Source organism: Lynx rufus, unplaced genomic scaffold (genome assembly GCF_022079265.1).
Source record: "Lynx rufus isolate CCGP_SWC_20201006 ecotype Redwood Valley unplaced genomic scaffold, mLynRuf1.p SCAF_1, whole genome shotgun sequence".
Lineage (NCBI taxonomy): Eukaryota > Metazoa > Chordata > Mammalia > Carnivora > Felidae > Lynx > Lynx rufus.
In genome coordinates this window covers 176,531,771-176,549,370 of record NW_025814823.1, presented here as the reverse complement: position 1 = coordinate 176,549,370, position 17,600 = coordinate 176,531,771, and the positions used below count along the sequence as shown (strand labels likewise).

The following is a 17,600-nucleotide window of genomic DNA, read 5'->3' as shown; positions in this document are numbered from 1 at the left end:
TTTAGCAAGCAAGAAAGACATAAGTTGGGAAATGCTTTAATATTCCTGCTGAAAGGTTATAATAGGAAGAGGGTGTTAGAAAGGCTAGGAGCACCTCAGTGACTCTGTTGGTTGAGTGCCCAACTTCAGCTCTGGTCATGATCTCACGGGTTGTGAGTTTGAGCCCCGCATCCAGCTCTCTGCTGTCAGCCTGTCAGCACAGAGCCCGCTTTGGATCCTCTGTCTCCCTCTCTCTGCCTTGTTCCCGCTTACGCCCTCCCCAGAATAAATATTAAAAAAAAAAAAAAGAAAAAAAATCTAGAAGGCTGGGGGTAGCATTCATTAAACCCCTGCTAGGTGCTTTCCTGTCAGGTAACTCTGCTCTCCGTGGCGCAGTGAGGTGGGTGGTTGTGTCCATCTTACAAAGGAGAATAAACTCCGTTGAGGAGACTCACCTCACACCCAGCGTGTGTGATGGCCCCAATTCAAACTCCTGTCTGCTGTCTGCACTGAGAGACGATTCGTACTCCTGAAGGGCCAGGCCAGGTCACAGGCAGTATATAATGGTATCTGTGTAGGAGGGAGATAATAGGCTTAGAATCTGAAACCAGAAAGAACTAAAGCTAAAACCAAGCAGACGTAGTAACCAAAAGTTAGTCTCAGGATGTGTGGGTAGAGGTGATAGAAGCAAAATAGTGTTGGCCAAAGCAGCCTGTGATCGAGAGTGTGGGTCACCACACTGTACGTCTATCCCTCAAAGATGGCCTCTAGATTAAGGGCTTAGAGTTGGGTCTCTTCGTTAGAAGGGAGCATGTTGGAGGTGGAGAAAAGGGGATCTGTGTTTTCTTCTCTAATTGCTATGTAGAGAATTGCATGGAGACTGTCAGTTGCATAGAGGCCCAAGGTCATGCGTCCTAAATAGGGAGCTTCTTTTTGAGGATCCAAAACTTTTGAGTGATCTGAAAAATGTCAGTTTCTTTAAAAGATTCTAAACTTAAAACATCACCGGGAATGAACTTAAAATGTACAGGGTCTGGATAAAGAAAACTTTAAAATAACATGAAGGACATAGAAGAAGACATGAACAAATGGAAAGAAAGACCCAAGTTCTTGAACTGGAGCAGCCAACAACATGAAGCTGTCAGTCCTCAAAATTAACAAATGTAATGCTATCTCAATAAGACATACCAATGGGGTTTAAAAAAAAAAAAACACCTAAGTTCATATGGGGAAAAAAATAATAGCTGGAAGGGGGAAAAAAGATTGGGTGTTTAATCCAAACATTAAAACACATAAAACTATAAATAAAACTAAAAATTTTTGGTGCATAAATGAATAGGCCAATAGAACAGAAGGAAAAGTTTAGAAACAGATTCAAACATAAGAATTTATTATGGTAAATGTGCCATCCAGAACCAGGGAGAAAAAAAGACGGATTCTTCAGAAAACTGCATTGGAACAACTGGGAAACTCTCTGGAGAAAGAAAAGTTGGCTCTGTATCTCACACCATATTTCAAACTGTATACATAACAGGAAATGTGGGCAATTCCTTTAAAATCTGTGGGAGGGGGTGGGAAGAATGTTCTAACTTGGATCCCAAATTCAGGAGTCATAAATGAAGATCGACAAATTCTATGTGAAACAAAAATAAAAAATTGAAACCTTTTTAAAGTCAAAAACATCATAAGCCAAGTCAAAATGCTATAGACTATGAAAAAACTCATCTCTAAGGGCTAATCCTCCTAATATATTAAGAGCTCCTGGAAACTAGTATGAAAAACCAACCACCCAATAGAGAAATGAGTAAAGTAACTACAAAAAGCACTCAATCTCATTCATAATAAGAGAAATGCACATTAAATATGGCAGCTTCACTTAATCAAACTGGGAAAAATCCCAGTGTTTAACATACCATGTTGGTGAGGCCATGGGAACGCAGGCATTTGTACCACCTTGCTGTGGATAACTGACGTAACCTCTATGAAGAGCAATCTGGTAGTTTGTATCTAAATTTTAAAATGCACATATCCTTTCATCTAGCACTTCCATTTGCCCTGGGCAAATCATCCTGTGCCTGTTTCTTCATGTGTAAAATGCAGACAATTCTACCTCGTAGGGTTGTTGTGAGAATTGTTAGATGAAACACATTAAGAACTTTGTACAAAGTGCCTGGCACATAGGAAGTACTCCAAAAATGTCAGCAATGTAATAGCAGCTAATGCACATTGAGCTTTTAAACATATGCTGCATTTACTACACGGTGCTTGGTGCTTTTCATGTATTACCTCATTTAATGCTCCAGCCATCCCTGTGATTATCACCAGTTAGCCTCAGGATTCTGAGGCACAGAGATGTGAAGTGGGTTGTCCAGCAGGATTCAAGCAGGGTTGACTCCCAAGCTTCCCTTAAGGGAAGGTGCGTGGAGCACTGGAGTAACACAGATGGGCAAGCCATGTGTTGAGTTTTGAGGGAAGATGTGGCTCTCAGTTAAGGCTCTGCCACTCTCAAGTTGGGTAGCCTTGGGGCAGGATGTTCAGTTTTGTTTCACTTTTGACCTACTCTTAGTCCATCTGCCAATCTGTAAAACTGGGGTGTAACTATTTCAAGTGTGGTTGAGAGGATTAAACTAGGCATTCAGGTCTTCCTAATTCATGCTTGCTGATGTGAACAAAAGTACACAGGGTGGGAGCAAAAGGGGAAACGCATTCTGAGAAGAGGGAACAGCACATTCCAAAGCTACAGATCTAAAAAGAGCCTGAGGAATCCAGGAGTGGGATGAGATGCGGTGGCTGATGGCCTTGAAGACCAGCTAAGAAACTTGGACAATTTGATAATAAAAATAAAATGAAGAGCCACCATTTTCTGAGAGTCTGCTCTTAATTATTTCCATCAAAACTACTCCAGCGAGGTAGATTTAATAAATCCAACTGTACACAAAAGGGAACTGCCAGGAGCCACAGAAGAGGTGTAAGCTGGGAGGTGGCTTGATCAGTTGTGATTTTAGAACCGTTGGACCAACAGGAGGTGCTCCAAGAGAACTGCCTTGAATCCCATACATTAAACGTATTAATAACATTTATCATTTTTGCATTTATTCCACAACTTATATTCACCGTAGAACATATGAAAAATACAAGAAAGTTTAAAGAAATATAAAAAATTGTTAATTCCACCCTCTAGAGAATCCCAAGTGATACTTTCCTTCCAGTCTTCTCCCCCCGCCCCCACCTTTATGCAAAAAATATATAGCGATTAGAATGGCTTTTAGATAGAAGATGTGGAGAGGTCAGTGTTAAAACGCCCTTGATACTCCTTCTCTTCTTCCTTTTCTTAGGACCACACCAAGGGGAGAGCCGACTCCCTCCGCGTTTTCAGGGATACTCCCCAGGACTCATCGCCGCCACGCTCGCTCGCCTCAAGCCGGTCTCTAGGGGGCGCTGCTGCAAGACCTGGAGCGGAAGGAAGGCGATGCTGAAACGCGGTTAAATTTGGGCACCGCCGCCGCCCGTAGTCGGCGTCCTCAACATGGCGGCTCCCCAGGATGTCCACGTCCGTATCTGTAACCAAGAGATTGTCAAATTTGACCTGGAGGTGAAGGCGCTTATCCAGGTACTAATTCCCGGGACCCCTGTCGGGCCCCAGCAGCCCTAAACCCAGGCTCCTCTGGCCTCCTGTAAGCTCGGCGGTCTCACTCCCAAGCTTTCCCCGCTTGGTCAAGTCTCCGAGGTCGTTGGCCCCGTCCCAGGGCCGGCTGCTCCCTCCCTCCCCCTTTGGTCCATCTCCTCGACCATTGGCCTTGATCCTCTATCCAGTTGCGGTTGTCTTGCCCTCTTCTGGACACTCTCATGCTCCCCCATCCTGACCAGGCTTACCCTTTGTGACCCCCACTGGTCCCTCCCACTCACACTTCTCGACCCGGACCGCCACACAACATACCTGTCACCTAGGGTGGCCCCGCCTTCTGACACCGCCCTCCCCACCAGTTGGTGGCGTCCTGAGAGCCATTGGCCCCGCCCACTCCTGACCTGCTCCTCTGGGTCTGGTGCCCGGTGACACCAAAGGCCGCCTGACACGGGAGGCACCAGGTGAAATGAACGTAACCTAGGCCGTAGTTGTGACTCTGTAAATGAGGAAATCAGGTAAAATGCCAAGGCCTGGGGCAAAACTGCGACCCGGATGAGGAAAGTCAGCCTAGAGAAGGGGCTTAGGGAGTCTCTACAACTTTCTTTAACTGATGGGGTAATTGAGGTGTTTTGCCTTAAGCTATTTAAGGTAGAAGGCAGCAGAGTGATGAACCAATTGGCACAGGCAAGAGTTAGGAATGTAGAAATGATCCCTTGAACTTAGCAAAAAGAAACCAAGAGTTTTAAACCTTGGTTTCAGGCAAGTCATTTCCGTTTCCAACAGATGCTATTAAACATTAGATGTAGACTCAGAGTTTGCAAGTAACTGTGGCAAAAACTGAAGGAAAGTCGGATTCCCCATGGAAACCCGATGCAGGATAAACCAAATTAGTGCTTTATCATGGTGCAAGAAGTGGGGTTTAATAAGTCAGAGAACAAGTGAGGAAACTTGATGCAAACATTTAAACTTCTTCAACTTCACTTCTTCTCCATACACACTGCAGTACTTCTGGGCTGACTCTGGAAAAATAAACGTAGGATTCATACAAATAAAACATTCTCACGTAATCTAAGTTGGGTAAGCCCCTTTTGTACTGTGTTTGGGTTCTCATGATTGCAAATGAGAAGGATTGATTATACGTAGATGTACTGCACTCTTACTGTGTTCCAGCTCCCCTGCAAAGTGCTTTACATACATATATGGTTTATGTGGTAGGTGATGTGGTGAGGAAACTGAGGCACAGAGAACTCAATGACTTTTTGTTACACAGCTAAGAAATTGCTACAGCCAGAATTTGCATCTGCATACTCTGGCTCCAGGACCTGCTCTAAAACCTGACCCCAGGGCTTTTGGATGCCCAGAAACCAATTCTAGATCTCCCCTCGAACATGTCTGTAGAAACCAATTCTAGATCTCCCCTTGAACATGTCTGTAAACACCATGATTTATATATAATAGAGGGTTTGTAAAATCAGGGTGAAGTTAATCTTGTCATATGATGCCAGGAGTTGATCCTGATTTTCAAGTTGGACAGTTCTAAAGTTATAGTGTCACTTTTGGATGTCCGTTCTTGTTGAACATACAAGCTGCTTTAAGCCTTTTATACTGATCCTGTGGTGTTTGGTTGAAATCAGGAACTAATAAGTCAGGACAGCTGTGTTTCTTTTCATACTTTTGTATTACCTGCTCAGAATTACAGAAATAGGAGAGAAATGTAAATGATAATGTTTTTGCTTGTGTTGCTGAGGTAAACAGCAAAGATCAGGATGAATTAACAGGCAGTAGGCCAGCCTTAGTTGTGGTCTGAGCCAGTTTTCTCACTGTACAGATGGTATCATTTCACTTCATTGCCTTGAGAAAGTCCCTCTCACCTTTTCAATGTCTCCTAGGATATTCGGGATTGTTCAGGACCATTAAGTGCACTTACTGAACTGAATACTAAAGTGAAAGAGAAGTTTCAGCAACTGCGGCACAGAATACAGGTGAGTAGCTGCAGAAGTAAGATGTGGAGAATGCGTCACAATGAGGGGGCTCCATCCGGGAGCCGTCTGAGCGCTGTCCGGTTTCTTCAGTAGACATTTAGACAGTGAGGGTAACTGTACTAACTTGCTCTCAAGGTAAAAGTGAAGAACTTTTGAATGCGTTGCTACTGTCTCTTGAGGTGTTTTTTTGTTTGTTTTTGTTTCCTGCTGCTCTTTGCCCAGCCCCTTCCTCCCTGTTTCTGAGGTCTCCGATCACATCATATGCACATATAACACTCCTGAATCCAACTATGGCATATGTGCAGTCTCAAAACCAGTGGAGCGAGACGTACCTGTTTGCATAGCCTGTTTGTGCTGCTGTGCCCTAGAGAGAATAAGATGAGTACATGGGCCTGCCCGTCGCTGGGTGGGTCCTGGGGCCCTTGGTCTCACTCTGTGGTACTGGAGTTTAGAGATCTGCGCTTTCCCTGTGACCTGGCCCCACAGGCCAGCCAACAACTCCTGTTGCTTAACAGAGGATAGTCTGTTTCAAAGCTGGTAGCAAAAGTGTCCATTTGGACCTGAGAAATAGTATGTCTGGGCCCTGTGTATTGCTTTCCTAAGGGATTTTCAAGGGCAGGTTTGAAAATAAGTACTTTCTGCCGTAAGAGTTCACTTTAGAATTTTAGCAAGGTCACTGAACCTCGCTGATCTTTTTTTGCCTCCGTCTGTAGCACTGATTTATAATTGAATTTTTATTTTTGAAAGGCTGTTACTTTCTCATGTATGTGTATACATTCTATGTATGTATGCCCATGGGTGAATATGGACACTCAGTGAAAAGTCCCATGTATGAGTGTTATTATTCTCTGTTCCTCTCCTCCACACGGGTAGCCACATTTGTTACTTAGGTATCTTTTCATGGTGTATCTACTCAAATACTAAAAAAAGCCAAATATATTTTCTTATTTCCAGTTTCTCATATAAAAGGTAGCATACTAAAACACCACTTTTTAAAACTTAACAATATCTTTTGGAAATCTTTCCATATCAGTATTAGAGTGCTCCCTCGTTCTTTTTTTATAGTCCTAGTTTTCTAGCCAGTTCTGTATCAAAGGGCATTTTATTTGGACTACTTCTCTGCTTTTTGGTTTTTCGTTTGTTTTGCTTTTTAAAGCTAATGCATTCCCTGAAAGACCTTTCTTCGACTCTCATGATTGCAACTCTGCAGCCACACCCACCACCTTAAGTATTTTCATGTTCTTTCTGTTTAAGTATCTGAGTGCTCAGTGTTTATTTCCTTCACTAATTGAAATTACTTCACTGATACATGTACATATTTATTATGTCCCTCTCTCCCATAATCACCTCCTCGAGCACCAGAATATCCTGGCACCTAGTAAGGACTTAATAAGCACATGGTCAGTGAATGAATAACCCCATCCCAGTTTTATCTGCATTTTCTGAACATTTATACCAGGAAATAGATACAAGATTTCTATTTGATGTTTTTAGCTCTTTATGAATGACTACTTTGTGTATTTGCAACAAGATTGTGTAGTACTGGGGAACTGGCCTCATATCCTCAACATATGGCCTCATATCGTCAACATATGCCTCAGCTAGGCATCGACTGACTATGTGTAAATACCTGTGTGAATGTCTTTGTGTATGTGGTTCTCAGACTGGAATTTGAGAACTATTTTACCCCTTTCTTTTCTTCCACAACTATTTGGTTCTCTATGACAGAACTCCCTTTTATGAGGAAACTATACATTTCTTCCTTCTTTCCTTCCTCCCTCCCTTCTTCCCATGCATCCATTCTTCCATTCAGTGATTTGGTGCCTAATAATGTGCCAGGCACAAGGAATATATATAATGAACACTAGATAAAATCCTGCTTTCCTGGAGTTCACATTCTGGTAGGGAATCTAGATTTTTTTTTTAATGTTTATTTATTTAAAAAAAATAATGTTTATTTTTGAGAAAGAGAGACAGAGTGCAAGCAGGGGAGAGGCAGAGAGAGAGAGAGAGACAGAATCAGAAGCAGGCTCCACGCTCTGAGTTGTCAGCACAGAGCCCGACATGCGGCTTGAACTCATGAACTGTGAGATCATGACCTGAGGTGAAGTTGGACACTTAACCAACTGAGCCACCCAGGTGCCTGGGAATCTAGATTTTAAGTAAATAATTAAGCAAGTAATTTACTGACTACATTCGCAAAACTTGCATTCCTTTACATTCTTTTTTTTCTCTGACTCAGACATATCTGGGACCATTAATTGGAAGTTATCTCTGAGCTAGTGAAATGGTGGATACAGACGCGTGTTCCTGACCAGCATGTGCAAATTAACACATAAATGAGTATATAAATAAATAAATGCGTATATAAATGCACTAATATGTTGATGTTTTTAGCATCAGTAGCTTGATTGGAACTGGAACTTGTTTTACTCTGTAAACAAAGAACATGGCTTGATTCTTGAGGTATAATAACATCTTTCATTAGAGTCTTGTCTGCTACTTCCATCATGTGAAGTTCTTGGGGGGTCTCAGACTGCCAGTTGTTGTGTCCACTGCCCCTCACTGAGGTGGACCGTTTGTCTCCTGGCGTTTGGTGATTCTGGGTTGTGAGCAGTCCTCTTCAGCCGACCTTATCTGTGGGACTTTTGTACAACCTGGACTGAAGGCAGCAGGTCTTTTCAGAGGTTTTTGGATTTGCTTTTGCTATGTCTCCTGGGGTCGTAAGTCTGGAAGCACTTTGTATGTTCATTTCTCCTTGTGAAGATTCCCAAACCATTCAGAGAGGAGGAATTGTTACTCCAGATCAGCTTGAGGGTGGCTCCATGCTTTTAAATTCTCAGGAGATATTTTGTATCCTAGCCAGAGCCCAGGGCAGAAAAAGGGACCAGCTTCCATGCTGTCTCTCGTGCTGGTTGACAGACGTTTTCCTAGTTCACCTTTTCACTGGAGGGATATCCCTTTGTAGGTCCTGGATTTGTGGCTCCCTGCCTCAGATAGCTCAACACTTTGTTTGGCTGTCTGTATATGGGCTTTAAAACCTTCAAACTGTTTGCTACCAGTATATTATGAAATAGGTACAGAGATGGAGAATGAACATTTAGACACATATAGCAGTTTGATGTTTGCATGTATCTCAAAGTGGGACCACGGGGCTCCTATTTAGTAATTTTCCCCCCCTTTTGATTCCAGTCATGGCCCGGACTACAGGAGTAAATGTCCTATCCCAGGGCAGTTGTGCCTCACTCACAGTCTGACATCTCTGGCTCTTAGTTTCCTTCTCACCTTGGGGCCCTGGGGATTGTCCTTACTTTCTTGCAAACTCAGCTCTATATTTAGAAAGATGTTTGTTATATGTCACCTGGCATTCCTGAGTGTTCTCTTTTAGGAGCATTTTTAAGTGCTATCATATAACGTCCCTAGAAAGAGAAGTGCTCTTTGGTTTTTATATTGGCTTTTAAAATCATTTTAACATAGAGCTATTTTCCCCAAAGGAGCTTGAGCAGTCAGCTAAAGAGCAAGACAAAGAGTCAGAGAAGCAGGTTCTGCTCCAGGAAGTGGAGAATCACAAGAAGCAGATGCTCAGGTAGGTGGGGCCTGTGCTGGGTCACTTGCTCTGTGGGAGGCTTGTGCAGAGCTTTGCCTAATAAACCTGGCTTCATGATTTAAATGTGTCATTTATACACAGACTGTCCTCTCTAGATGAGTAATTCTCAAAGCAGGGGCAGGTAGAGGTTATTGGTAGGTCGAATTGTGTATAGTTTACAAAAGCGTATTTAACCATATGCTATATTTTATATTTTTAACACAAACCCAAAAAATGGTTGCTCATGTAATACAAGGTCCTTTTTCTTTAAGGATAATTGATACCAGAAAAAGCCCGCTGAAAATGAACCTACTTAAGATGAAACAAAATTTAGAAAGTTTTAAATGGGACCTTATCTTAAAAAATGAAACCAAAAAGATGTAACTAAGGTGATGTTACGTTAAATAACTTGGAGATGATCGTTATAACTCATGTGCTAACCTTTAATTATATTACTGAGGTATGTGCTCTTTCTTGGTATTGAGTTGGGGGACTGTCCAACAAAATTGTCTGATGGCATGAAACCGTACCTGTCCCTTCACATTTGACCTTGGTACCATATCGTACAGAGGATTATTGTTGCAAAAATATCGGAGGGCTCCATCATCTGTCCCAGTCCTCTGGTAGCCAGGTCATTCTCTTGAAGCCCCTGCTGGTCATCGCCCTCCTAGGTGTTCTCTTCCTCCTTGTTAATTGCTCTAACTCTGCCAGATCTGTATTTGTCTGTGGTTTTGCTTCTGATTTGGGTGATGATCCAGCATTATCCTTGCTGAGAGCAGCTATGTTTATAATACCCAGCAATCGGGAGAAGACTGTCTGACAAAGATGTGGGCGTGGTAGAGACTAGTGTAAGCAGGGAGGGATGTGTGCGTGGTGACCGGTGTTAAAGTGCTTGGCTCAGTAGTATCACTGTGTCATGATGGCATTTGCTTCCCTTGGCCACCAAGGATGCCCAGGTTGTAAACAGTGAGTAAAGAGGACCCTTATATAAAGTATAGTAAATTACACGAGGTGAAACAGGCTCAGCACGGGTCTGAGAATGGCCATCCATGATGTGGAGTTACAGGTAGGGAGAGCAAGCAGTAAATGAATACTTTGGCAAGCCGTGTTGAGACAGCAGTTGTGCTTACCCTCGTTATTGTGCTTATCACACCGGCCAACAAATCCTTTGTTTGCTTGTCTTTCTCCCCAAGAAATGTGAGCCGCTTGAGGGCGGCCACTATAGCTCACTCATCTCTGTGTCACAGGGTCGAGCAGAGCTCCCTTGCCCACAGTTTGAAAATGTAATTGATTCTTTTTAAATACCAGGTGTGAAACGGCATAGCAGGTGCTGTTCAGGTGAGAGAGAACTTGTTTTAATGTTTTAAGCACAGAGGTGCTATTAGAAAAACACCCTCTCAGTTCATGTGCCCCGTGCTTGACTTTGTAAATATCTCAGGGGTTAGCAAAACTGACGTGATCCAGCTGCCTAAGAGTTCCAGTGCTTGAGTTTGATTCTCTGAGGGGCCCAATTAACATTTTTATAGTCCATCAACAAAGGTTACACTGCTAACCCCAGGGAGCTGTTCACCAAATTTGAGTTGTCTCTCACAAGGGGGATCAGGTAAAGAATGTAAATAAGTCGTGTCAAACTGGGCTCTGCTAATACATTGTGTTTGTATTGTTCATGATCGGTCTGGGTGTGTAAAAGACAGCACATCTTAAAGAAATATCGAGCAAACCCTAAGTGCTGAATCACTATATTGTTCACCTGAAACTAATATTACACTGTATGTTAACTGGAATTTAAACAAAGCTTGGAAAAGAAATACTGGGGAAAACAGTCTTTCTATGATTTTTCTACTTCTTATAACACATATTAATTGGCTAATGGGCCAGAAACTGTTGTTCTAATTACTGGTGATCCAAAGATGAGTGAGACATGGTTCTCAAGGAATGGAACTAACCAGTACACAAGACAGAGCCTTGAAGTGTTACAGATGTGACTTGACAGAACAGGGCCTTGTATGTCCAAGGTGGATTTGAGCTCTGAAACCATTGCTGGCTGTAAACACAGAAGTGCCATGGCCAAACTGCTCCCTCTGGCTGCCCTGGAAGGAAAGGGACAGCTATGGGCACTAGGGCAGTAGGGGAACATCTTGCAGGCAGTCTCCAGGGTCCAAACCAGAGGTGTTGGAGCCTTAGCGGGGGCAGCTGCTGGGGCAGCCAAGAGGGAGAAATGTCGGGAGGTGGAGATGGGCTCTGTGGGCCAGGCCTTCCCCATCACTCACTTGCGGTGACTTGATCTGACTGACAGAAACTCATGCGAGACCCTTCTGATTCCAGCAATCAGACCTCATGGAGGAAGGCTAATCTCACTTGCAAAATTGCTATCGACAATCTAGAGAAAGCAGAACTTCTCCAGGGAGGAGACCTCTTAAGGCAAAGGTATCTTTCTTTTTGTCTTTCTGGGCCCTGATAATGGAATTGACAAGGTGCAAAACCCACTGTAGGCAGCCCCTTCTTGTTTTCAATGTAAAACTGGTACTTAATTTTATTATATAAGTAGTATTTTTTAAAGTATGAAAGAAATATATGCTTACTTGTAATAAACTGATAAAAATATTAATTATAAAATGAGAATAAGCTGTAATCGTGTTACAAATGTTGTGATGTATTGTCTCCCATTATTTTTTTTACAAAGTCAAAAATCGTACTATATATAAAATTTAGTATCTTGCTCGTCTTCACATTGCATAACACAAAGACTTGCTTGTTGTTTTAGAAAACTCTTTAAACGAAGTTTCAAGAGTCCGTAGTATTCTCTTGTATTAACTAATCCCCTGTTCGCATGTGTTTACATTTCTAGTTTGTCAGTATGATAAATAATACACAAGGGCACGTCTTAGGACATAAGGCTTTGTCCACATTTTGGATATTTCCTTTGGAGAGATTCCCAGAGATGAGATTATTGGGCAAAAGGCACGAACATTTCTAAGGGTCCTGATACCTGTTGCCGAATTGCTCTCACAGAAGGGTAGCAGTCTTCAGCACATCCTTGGTGGCACTGACTGCGATCATTGATATTTAAGTATATATGGTATCTTGATAAATAAAAAAATGGGATCTCATTTGAAAATGGGGTTTTCTCGCAGTCAGGCTTTTGTTGACATTCCTCCTCCCACTCTGGATTTTTAGGAAAACCACCAAAGAGAGCCTGGCCCAGACGTCCAGTTCCATTACGGAGAGCCTCATGGGGATCAGCAGGATGATGTCCCAGCAGGTTCAGCAGAGCGAGGAAGCCATGCAGACGCTAGGTAAAGCCAGACCTGGAGGTAGAAGCTTCTCCCAGAGACACCGGCTCCAGAGCCTTTGCCTTGGCACCTGCCACCAGGCTCTTCCACCTCTGCCCCCCACCCTAGTCCCGAAGCTTGCTGACGTGGGTGGCTTCTCACTTCTTCGACAGCGTGGTCTTGCCCAGAGTGGGATGTGTCGCTCTTACCTCTCTTTTTGGTTTTCATGGTTGTACTAGAAGATCTGCACACCACTGTCAAAATGTTTCCCCAGCAGAAGCACTTCCAGGGTCTCATGTGAAAGGCAGAGATCTCCAGGCCTTCTTCTGGAGAGTGGGTCCCAGCAGGGCCGGGGGAGGGCCCTGGGAGTCTGTATTTTTTTTATCTGGCATTCTGTGGACCCGTGTGGCCAGGTAGGCTTGGGAATCACTGCCTAGGGAGATGTTTAGTGTATCGGCTGCCGACGAGGCTGCTAGGTCCTCGGCTTACAATTATAACCCCCAGTGTTATTTTCACTGTGAACTGCTTTTAAAAGATACAGTCAAAGGCCATAGAAGAAGCTGCTGGAGCATCTGGTTCTCTCCCAGCAGCTTTCCCATAGTGCCTCTCTTGTAATGCAGAAGAGAATTGGCCCTCTTCAGGGTCTTCCATATAGGAAAACAGAAGAGGAGAGTTTACACTTTGAAACACTTTTGGCAGATTTCACAAAGAGACAGTAGAGAGCATGGTGCAGAGGTCCAACGGACCCGTTCCCCCAGCTTCAGCAGCTGTCTGCTCATGGCCAGTCTTGTTTCGGCTCCACCCTTCCGTGCCCTCATCTGGATTATTTTGAAGCAAATCACAGACATCATCTATAAATATCTCAGTGTGTCTCTCTGAAAGATAAGAGGCTCGTGAAACAAAAAACAAACAAAACCAGAGCACGATACCATTATCACCCCTAAACAGTATCTGTCACTTTGAGCCACTTTTTTTTTTCAGTGCACTCTTCAAACAGGCAGAAAAGCACAAGGAAAGCAAGCAGCTTGTTTGTCCCCAAGGTCAGTCCCTCTGTTTGAAACGTGTCTGGGCATTTAGGCTCAGAACCAGCCGGTCACCTCCTCTACATGTGTGCTGGGGGTGGGGCTCAAGCCTTGGTAGAGGCCTTGGAGAACATGCCAAAGGGGGAGCCGCCTGGCCTTGTTAGTTGAGGGCTTTTCTGCTTTGATGCAGGTGACGGGCTGCGCATGCACATACCGGAAACAGATAATGTAGTTAAATGGTGAGAAGGGTACAGAGATGCCGATGACCTCTGGGGTTTTCAGGGCTGTTCTTGGGGCCCATTCTCTCCTACTAGGAGAGAAGCTGTTGAAGAAAAAAGAATCCAATATTTTAATTTTTTTTTTAATGTATTTATTTTTGAGAGAGAAAGTGCGTGCTCGAGAGCGAGTTGGGGAGGGTCAGAGAGAGAGGGAGACACAGAATCTGAGGCAGGCTATGGGCTCTGAGCTGTCAGCACAGAGCCCAGTGTGGGACATGAACTCACGGACTGCAAGATCATTACCTGAACCGAAGTCAGATGCTTAACCGGCCGAGCCACCCAGATGCCCCAAAAGAATGCAATTGTTAATCCTTTCCTTGTAGCTCAGAAAGTCAGTTTGATTTAAAAGCCTGTTAGGACTACAGTTATGTTTTGTTTTGTTTTTTGTTTTGTTTTGTTTTATTTAAAGCATATTAGGGATATAATGGAATTTGCTGAAATTGAGTGGGGTAGTAGTGTGGGGACAAGAGTGCCAGGGAGTTAGCAGTTTAGGGTATGGGTGATGGGCACAGGGCATTTCATGATACTATTCTGTCTACTTTGGCGATACTTTAAAATCCTCTATGATTTTTGAAAAGAAAGGCCTACTAGCTTTTTTTCTGAACAAGCTCTTCCTTAGGTTTTTGGAATGGCAGCAGGCATAGAGAAAGAGGACCAAGAGGGATTTTTGATATATGAGTGTTTATTTTCACCCCTCATCTGCCTGTATATAAATGCTTCTCTGTTTCCTCTGGTAATTTCTTTTACTTACTAATATTATTAACTTTTAATTTTGTGAGAAGGTAACATATATTACCTGATTAAGGAGGAACCTCTAGGCCAGCACTGTCCAACAGAAACACAATGTGAGCCACATATGTAACTTTAAATTTTCCAGTAGGCACATTAAAAAGGTAAAAAGAAACCTTTGAATGTATTTAACCCATTACATATAAAATATTACCATTTCAGTCTGCAATTAATATGAAAAATTATTGATACTTTACCTTCTTTTTTTTTTTTTTTTCATGCTAAGTCTTTGAAATCGTGTGTGTTTGACACTTAGGGATGTCTCAATTTGGTTTAGCCACATTTCACATGCTCATATGCTGCATACGTCCAGGGGCTGCCGTGTTGGGCTGCCTCGTAGACACCAGGTCTACTCCCCAAGGGCAACCACTGTTAACCACTTTCTTTTATATCCTCCTGAGGTCTTCCAAGCATGTCTAGCACAAGCAGATTAAATACTGTTTATACTCCTCTCTCTTCCATAAGTGGAAATTTTCACATACGCTCTTTCACACCTCACTTTAACAGCATATTTTATTCTGTGGATGTTTTGATGATGCCTTGCTAGGCTTTGTGGGAGAATCTTGCCGGATATACTCAAGTGTCAGGCCCAGATACCCATACTCAGAAGTAAATTTGACTCCTGGATACAATGAGCCTTCAGGGACATGTACCTCCCCTTAGATTTCATACAGTGGCCAGAGCGCAGGTGCATCATCTTGAAAGCTACAGCAGTGTCTCAGGACTGAAGGACTGGTATGTGTGTGTGAGGGCTTGTGGCAAGGCCCAGCCCAACTTCTTGTGATCCCACAAAGAGCAGATCTGACTGTCAGGGGTGCGGGCGGGGTGCATCTTGGACAGTCTTGGTGACTCCCAGCTTCTGCCCCCGTACCGTACATTGCCTGGCCACAGTCACCCAAGTTCGTTTTGGGACTGGTGGTTCTCAACACCTCCCTGCTTCAGAAAACTGAAGTTGGTGGTCAGGAAAGGAACTCGCTTCTGCTTTTTTCCCTGGTGATGTTCATGTTGGAGAACACCTAGTTATGGCCCCGTGACATTGTATATAAAGCCACATCGCTCTAAGCTGGATGAGACCTAGAGAAGTGCTTTCCTTGTAGTATCCTTATTCTTTGCTCCTCTGGATTGTCTCTGCTCACATCTTTGCTTCTGGCTCAAGGGAACTTGCTATAGAGTGCAGTGTTATTTAGTGGTAGCCCAGCCAGCAGAGCAAAGTCTTTGGTTTTGGTGCTCTACAGTCTCTGAGTCAGGCTTCCTCCCTCTTTTGTTTCAGCCAATTCTTCCCGGACTATCCTGGATGCAAATGAAGAGTTTAAGTCCATGTCAGGGACCATCCAGTTGGGACGGAAGCTTATCACAAAATATAATCGCCGAGAGCTGACGGACAAACTTCTCATTTTCCTTGCCCTGGCCCTTTTCCTCGCTACGGTCCTCTATATTATAAAAAAGCGGCTCTTTCCATTTTTGTAAGATAGGGAATTACCAGCTTTTGCCCTTTAAAGTCCAGTGTCAAGATCTGGCCATGCTACCAAGCTCTGGTAAACCAGTCCATGCCTCCACAGTCTGCTCCAGTTGTTCTACGGGTTGGATGGAGACACAGAGTTCCCCAGGTTCCTGCAGGTGGCTGGCTTGCAAAGGGCGAGCAGAGCACGGTGTCATTGAGACACAGGGACACAGGGACTCCACGAGCTGTCGCAACAGTGCTTATGGCTGTCACATGGGGCATTCAGAGGCCAGCCTTCAGGCTTTGATCCTCCTTTCTCTCCTTCTTCTGCTGTGGCCTTAGTGCCAGATCTGGTAGAAGGAAGAGAAAAGGGGGGGGAAGGAGGATAAGGAAAACTCACGTCCATTTCTTGAATAAACTTGACTATATTTAATAGAATGAAATGCATTTGGATTATAAGGTATCCTTCTGGGGATTTGTGTCCTGCTTTTGGTGTCCAGATTTCTAGGACATGAACTTAGATCATTTATTTGTTCTCCCAACAAAGGATTATTAGGCAGCAGTCATATGCAATGTATTACAGACCCTGCAGACTGTTACAAATAGATTGGTAAAGCAGCTGTGGTTCCTCCCTCAGGGAGCAAGGAGAACAAGATCTCATAGGCTCCAAAAAAGTAAGTTACAAAAAGCCCCCACCGGAGGTGGCTGACCCATCTGAAAAGGCTGAGGCAAACAGACTTTTCTTTCTGTGTACAGTGGTGGGCCTGGCCTCTCGGTGTGCAGCGTCTTGGGGGCTGGCGCATGTCTTTCTCTTTGAGGTGCAACGCTAAATATAACGATGAGAGGGAGGCTAGTGATAAGCGGAGTCCTGTCTGGGCCTGAGTTCTGTCGAGGCCTGGGGGATCCTAGGGCTCAGGCTGGGAGATGTTCGTGTCCTTGTGCTATAGGCCTGGCTGGCCTCACACATGAAATCCCAGCCTCCCCACTATTTATAGCCCCAGAGGCCCTGGGATGTGTAATGTGGAGGCAGAGGGGAAAGTGAAAAAGAACATGGACTTTGAGCCTTGGTTTTGAGTCTTGGCTGTTTAACTAAAGGACCATGTGACTATGGGCAAGATATCTTATGTCACTAAGCCTCAGTTTCCCCACCTGTAACATGGGGGTGATAGTCCACATAGACATTTGTTTAGTCAACATGAGACTCCAACAAGAATGTGAAGTAACAAGTGCAGCTTCTGTCTGACTGAGCAGTGGGCTTCCCAAATGGGGCCACCTCCAGGGCTCTGGACCCTGAGGTTTCCTGCAGCAAACAGGGGCTTCGGTGAAAGCTGGCCTGGGCATCACAAGTTCTGTTTAGATCTGTTTGAGCAGAGGATGTCAACAGTTAAGGCTTTGGCTTCAGTTATGAACTGCCAAATCTCCATGGGACCAAGTACTTAAGAGATTGGCTGCACACCTCAGACTGACTAGTTTAATGAGTAGGTTCTAAGTTAAAGTGCGTGCATGTGTGTGTGTGTGTGTATGCGCGCGTGTGTGTACACACTTCTATATATACATATATCACACTTAAACGATTTCTGGCCTCAGAAGACACTCACTGCAAATTGTGCATGCATGTGTCTTATT

General features: G+C 43.9%; 1 protein-coding gene across 2 annotated transcripts; it reads left to right on the top strand.

The window, feature by feature from the left end:
• Positions 1 to 232: 232 nt before the first annotated feature.
• BNIP1 (BCL2 interacting protein 1) lies at positions 233 to 16,417 on the top strand. Of its 2 annotated transcripts, XM_047091044.1 has the most exons (6): positions 233 to 3,589; positions 5,494 to 5,586; positions 9,081 to 9,172; positions 11,498 to 11,599; positions 12,350 to 12,468; positions 15,804 to 16,417. In XM_047091044.1, exons 1-6 carry the CDS (start codon positions 3,506 to 3,508, stop codon positions 15,998 to 16,000), a joined length of 687 nt encoding a protein of 228 aa, XP_046947000.1. In that variant the 5' UTR covers positions 233 to 3,505; the 3' UTR covers positions 16,001 to 16,417. The 2 variants fall into 2 exon arrangements, with proteins under 2 accessions (XP_046947000.1, XP_046946992.1); XM_047091036.1 differs by lacking the exon at positions 15,804 to 16,417 and having other exon boundaries at positions 12,350 to 13,861.
• Positions 16,418 to 17,600: the final 1,183 nt, after the last annotated feature.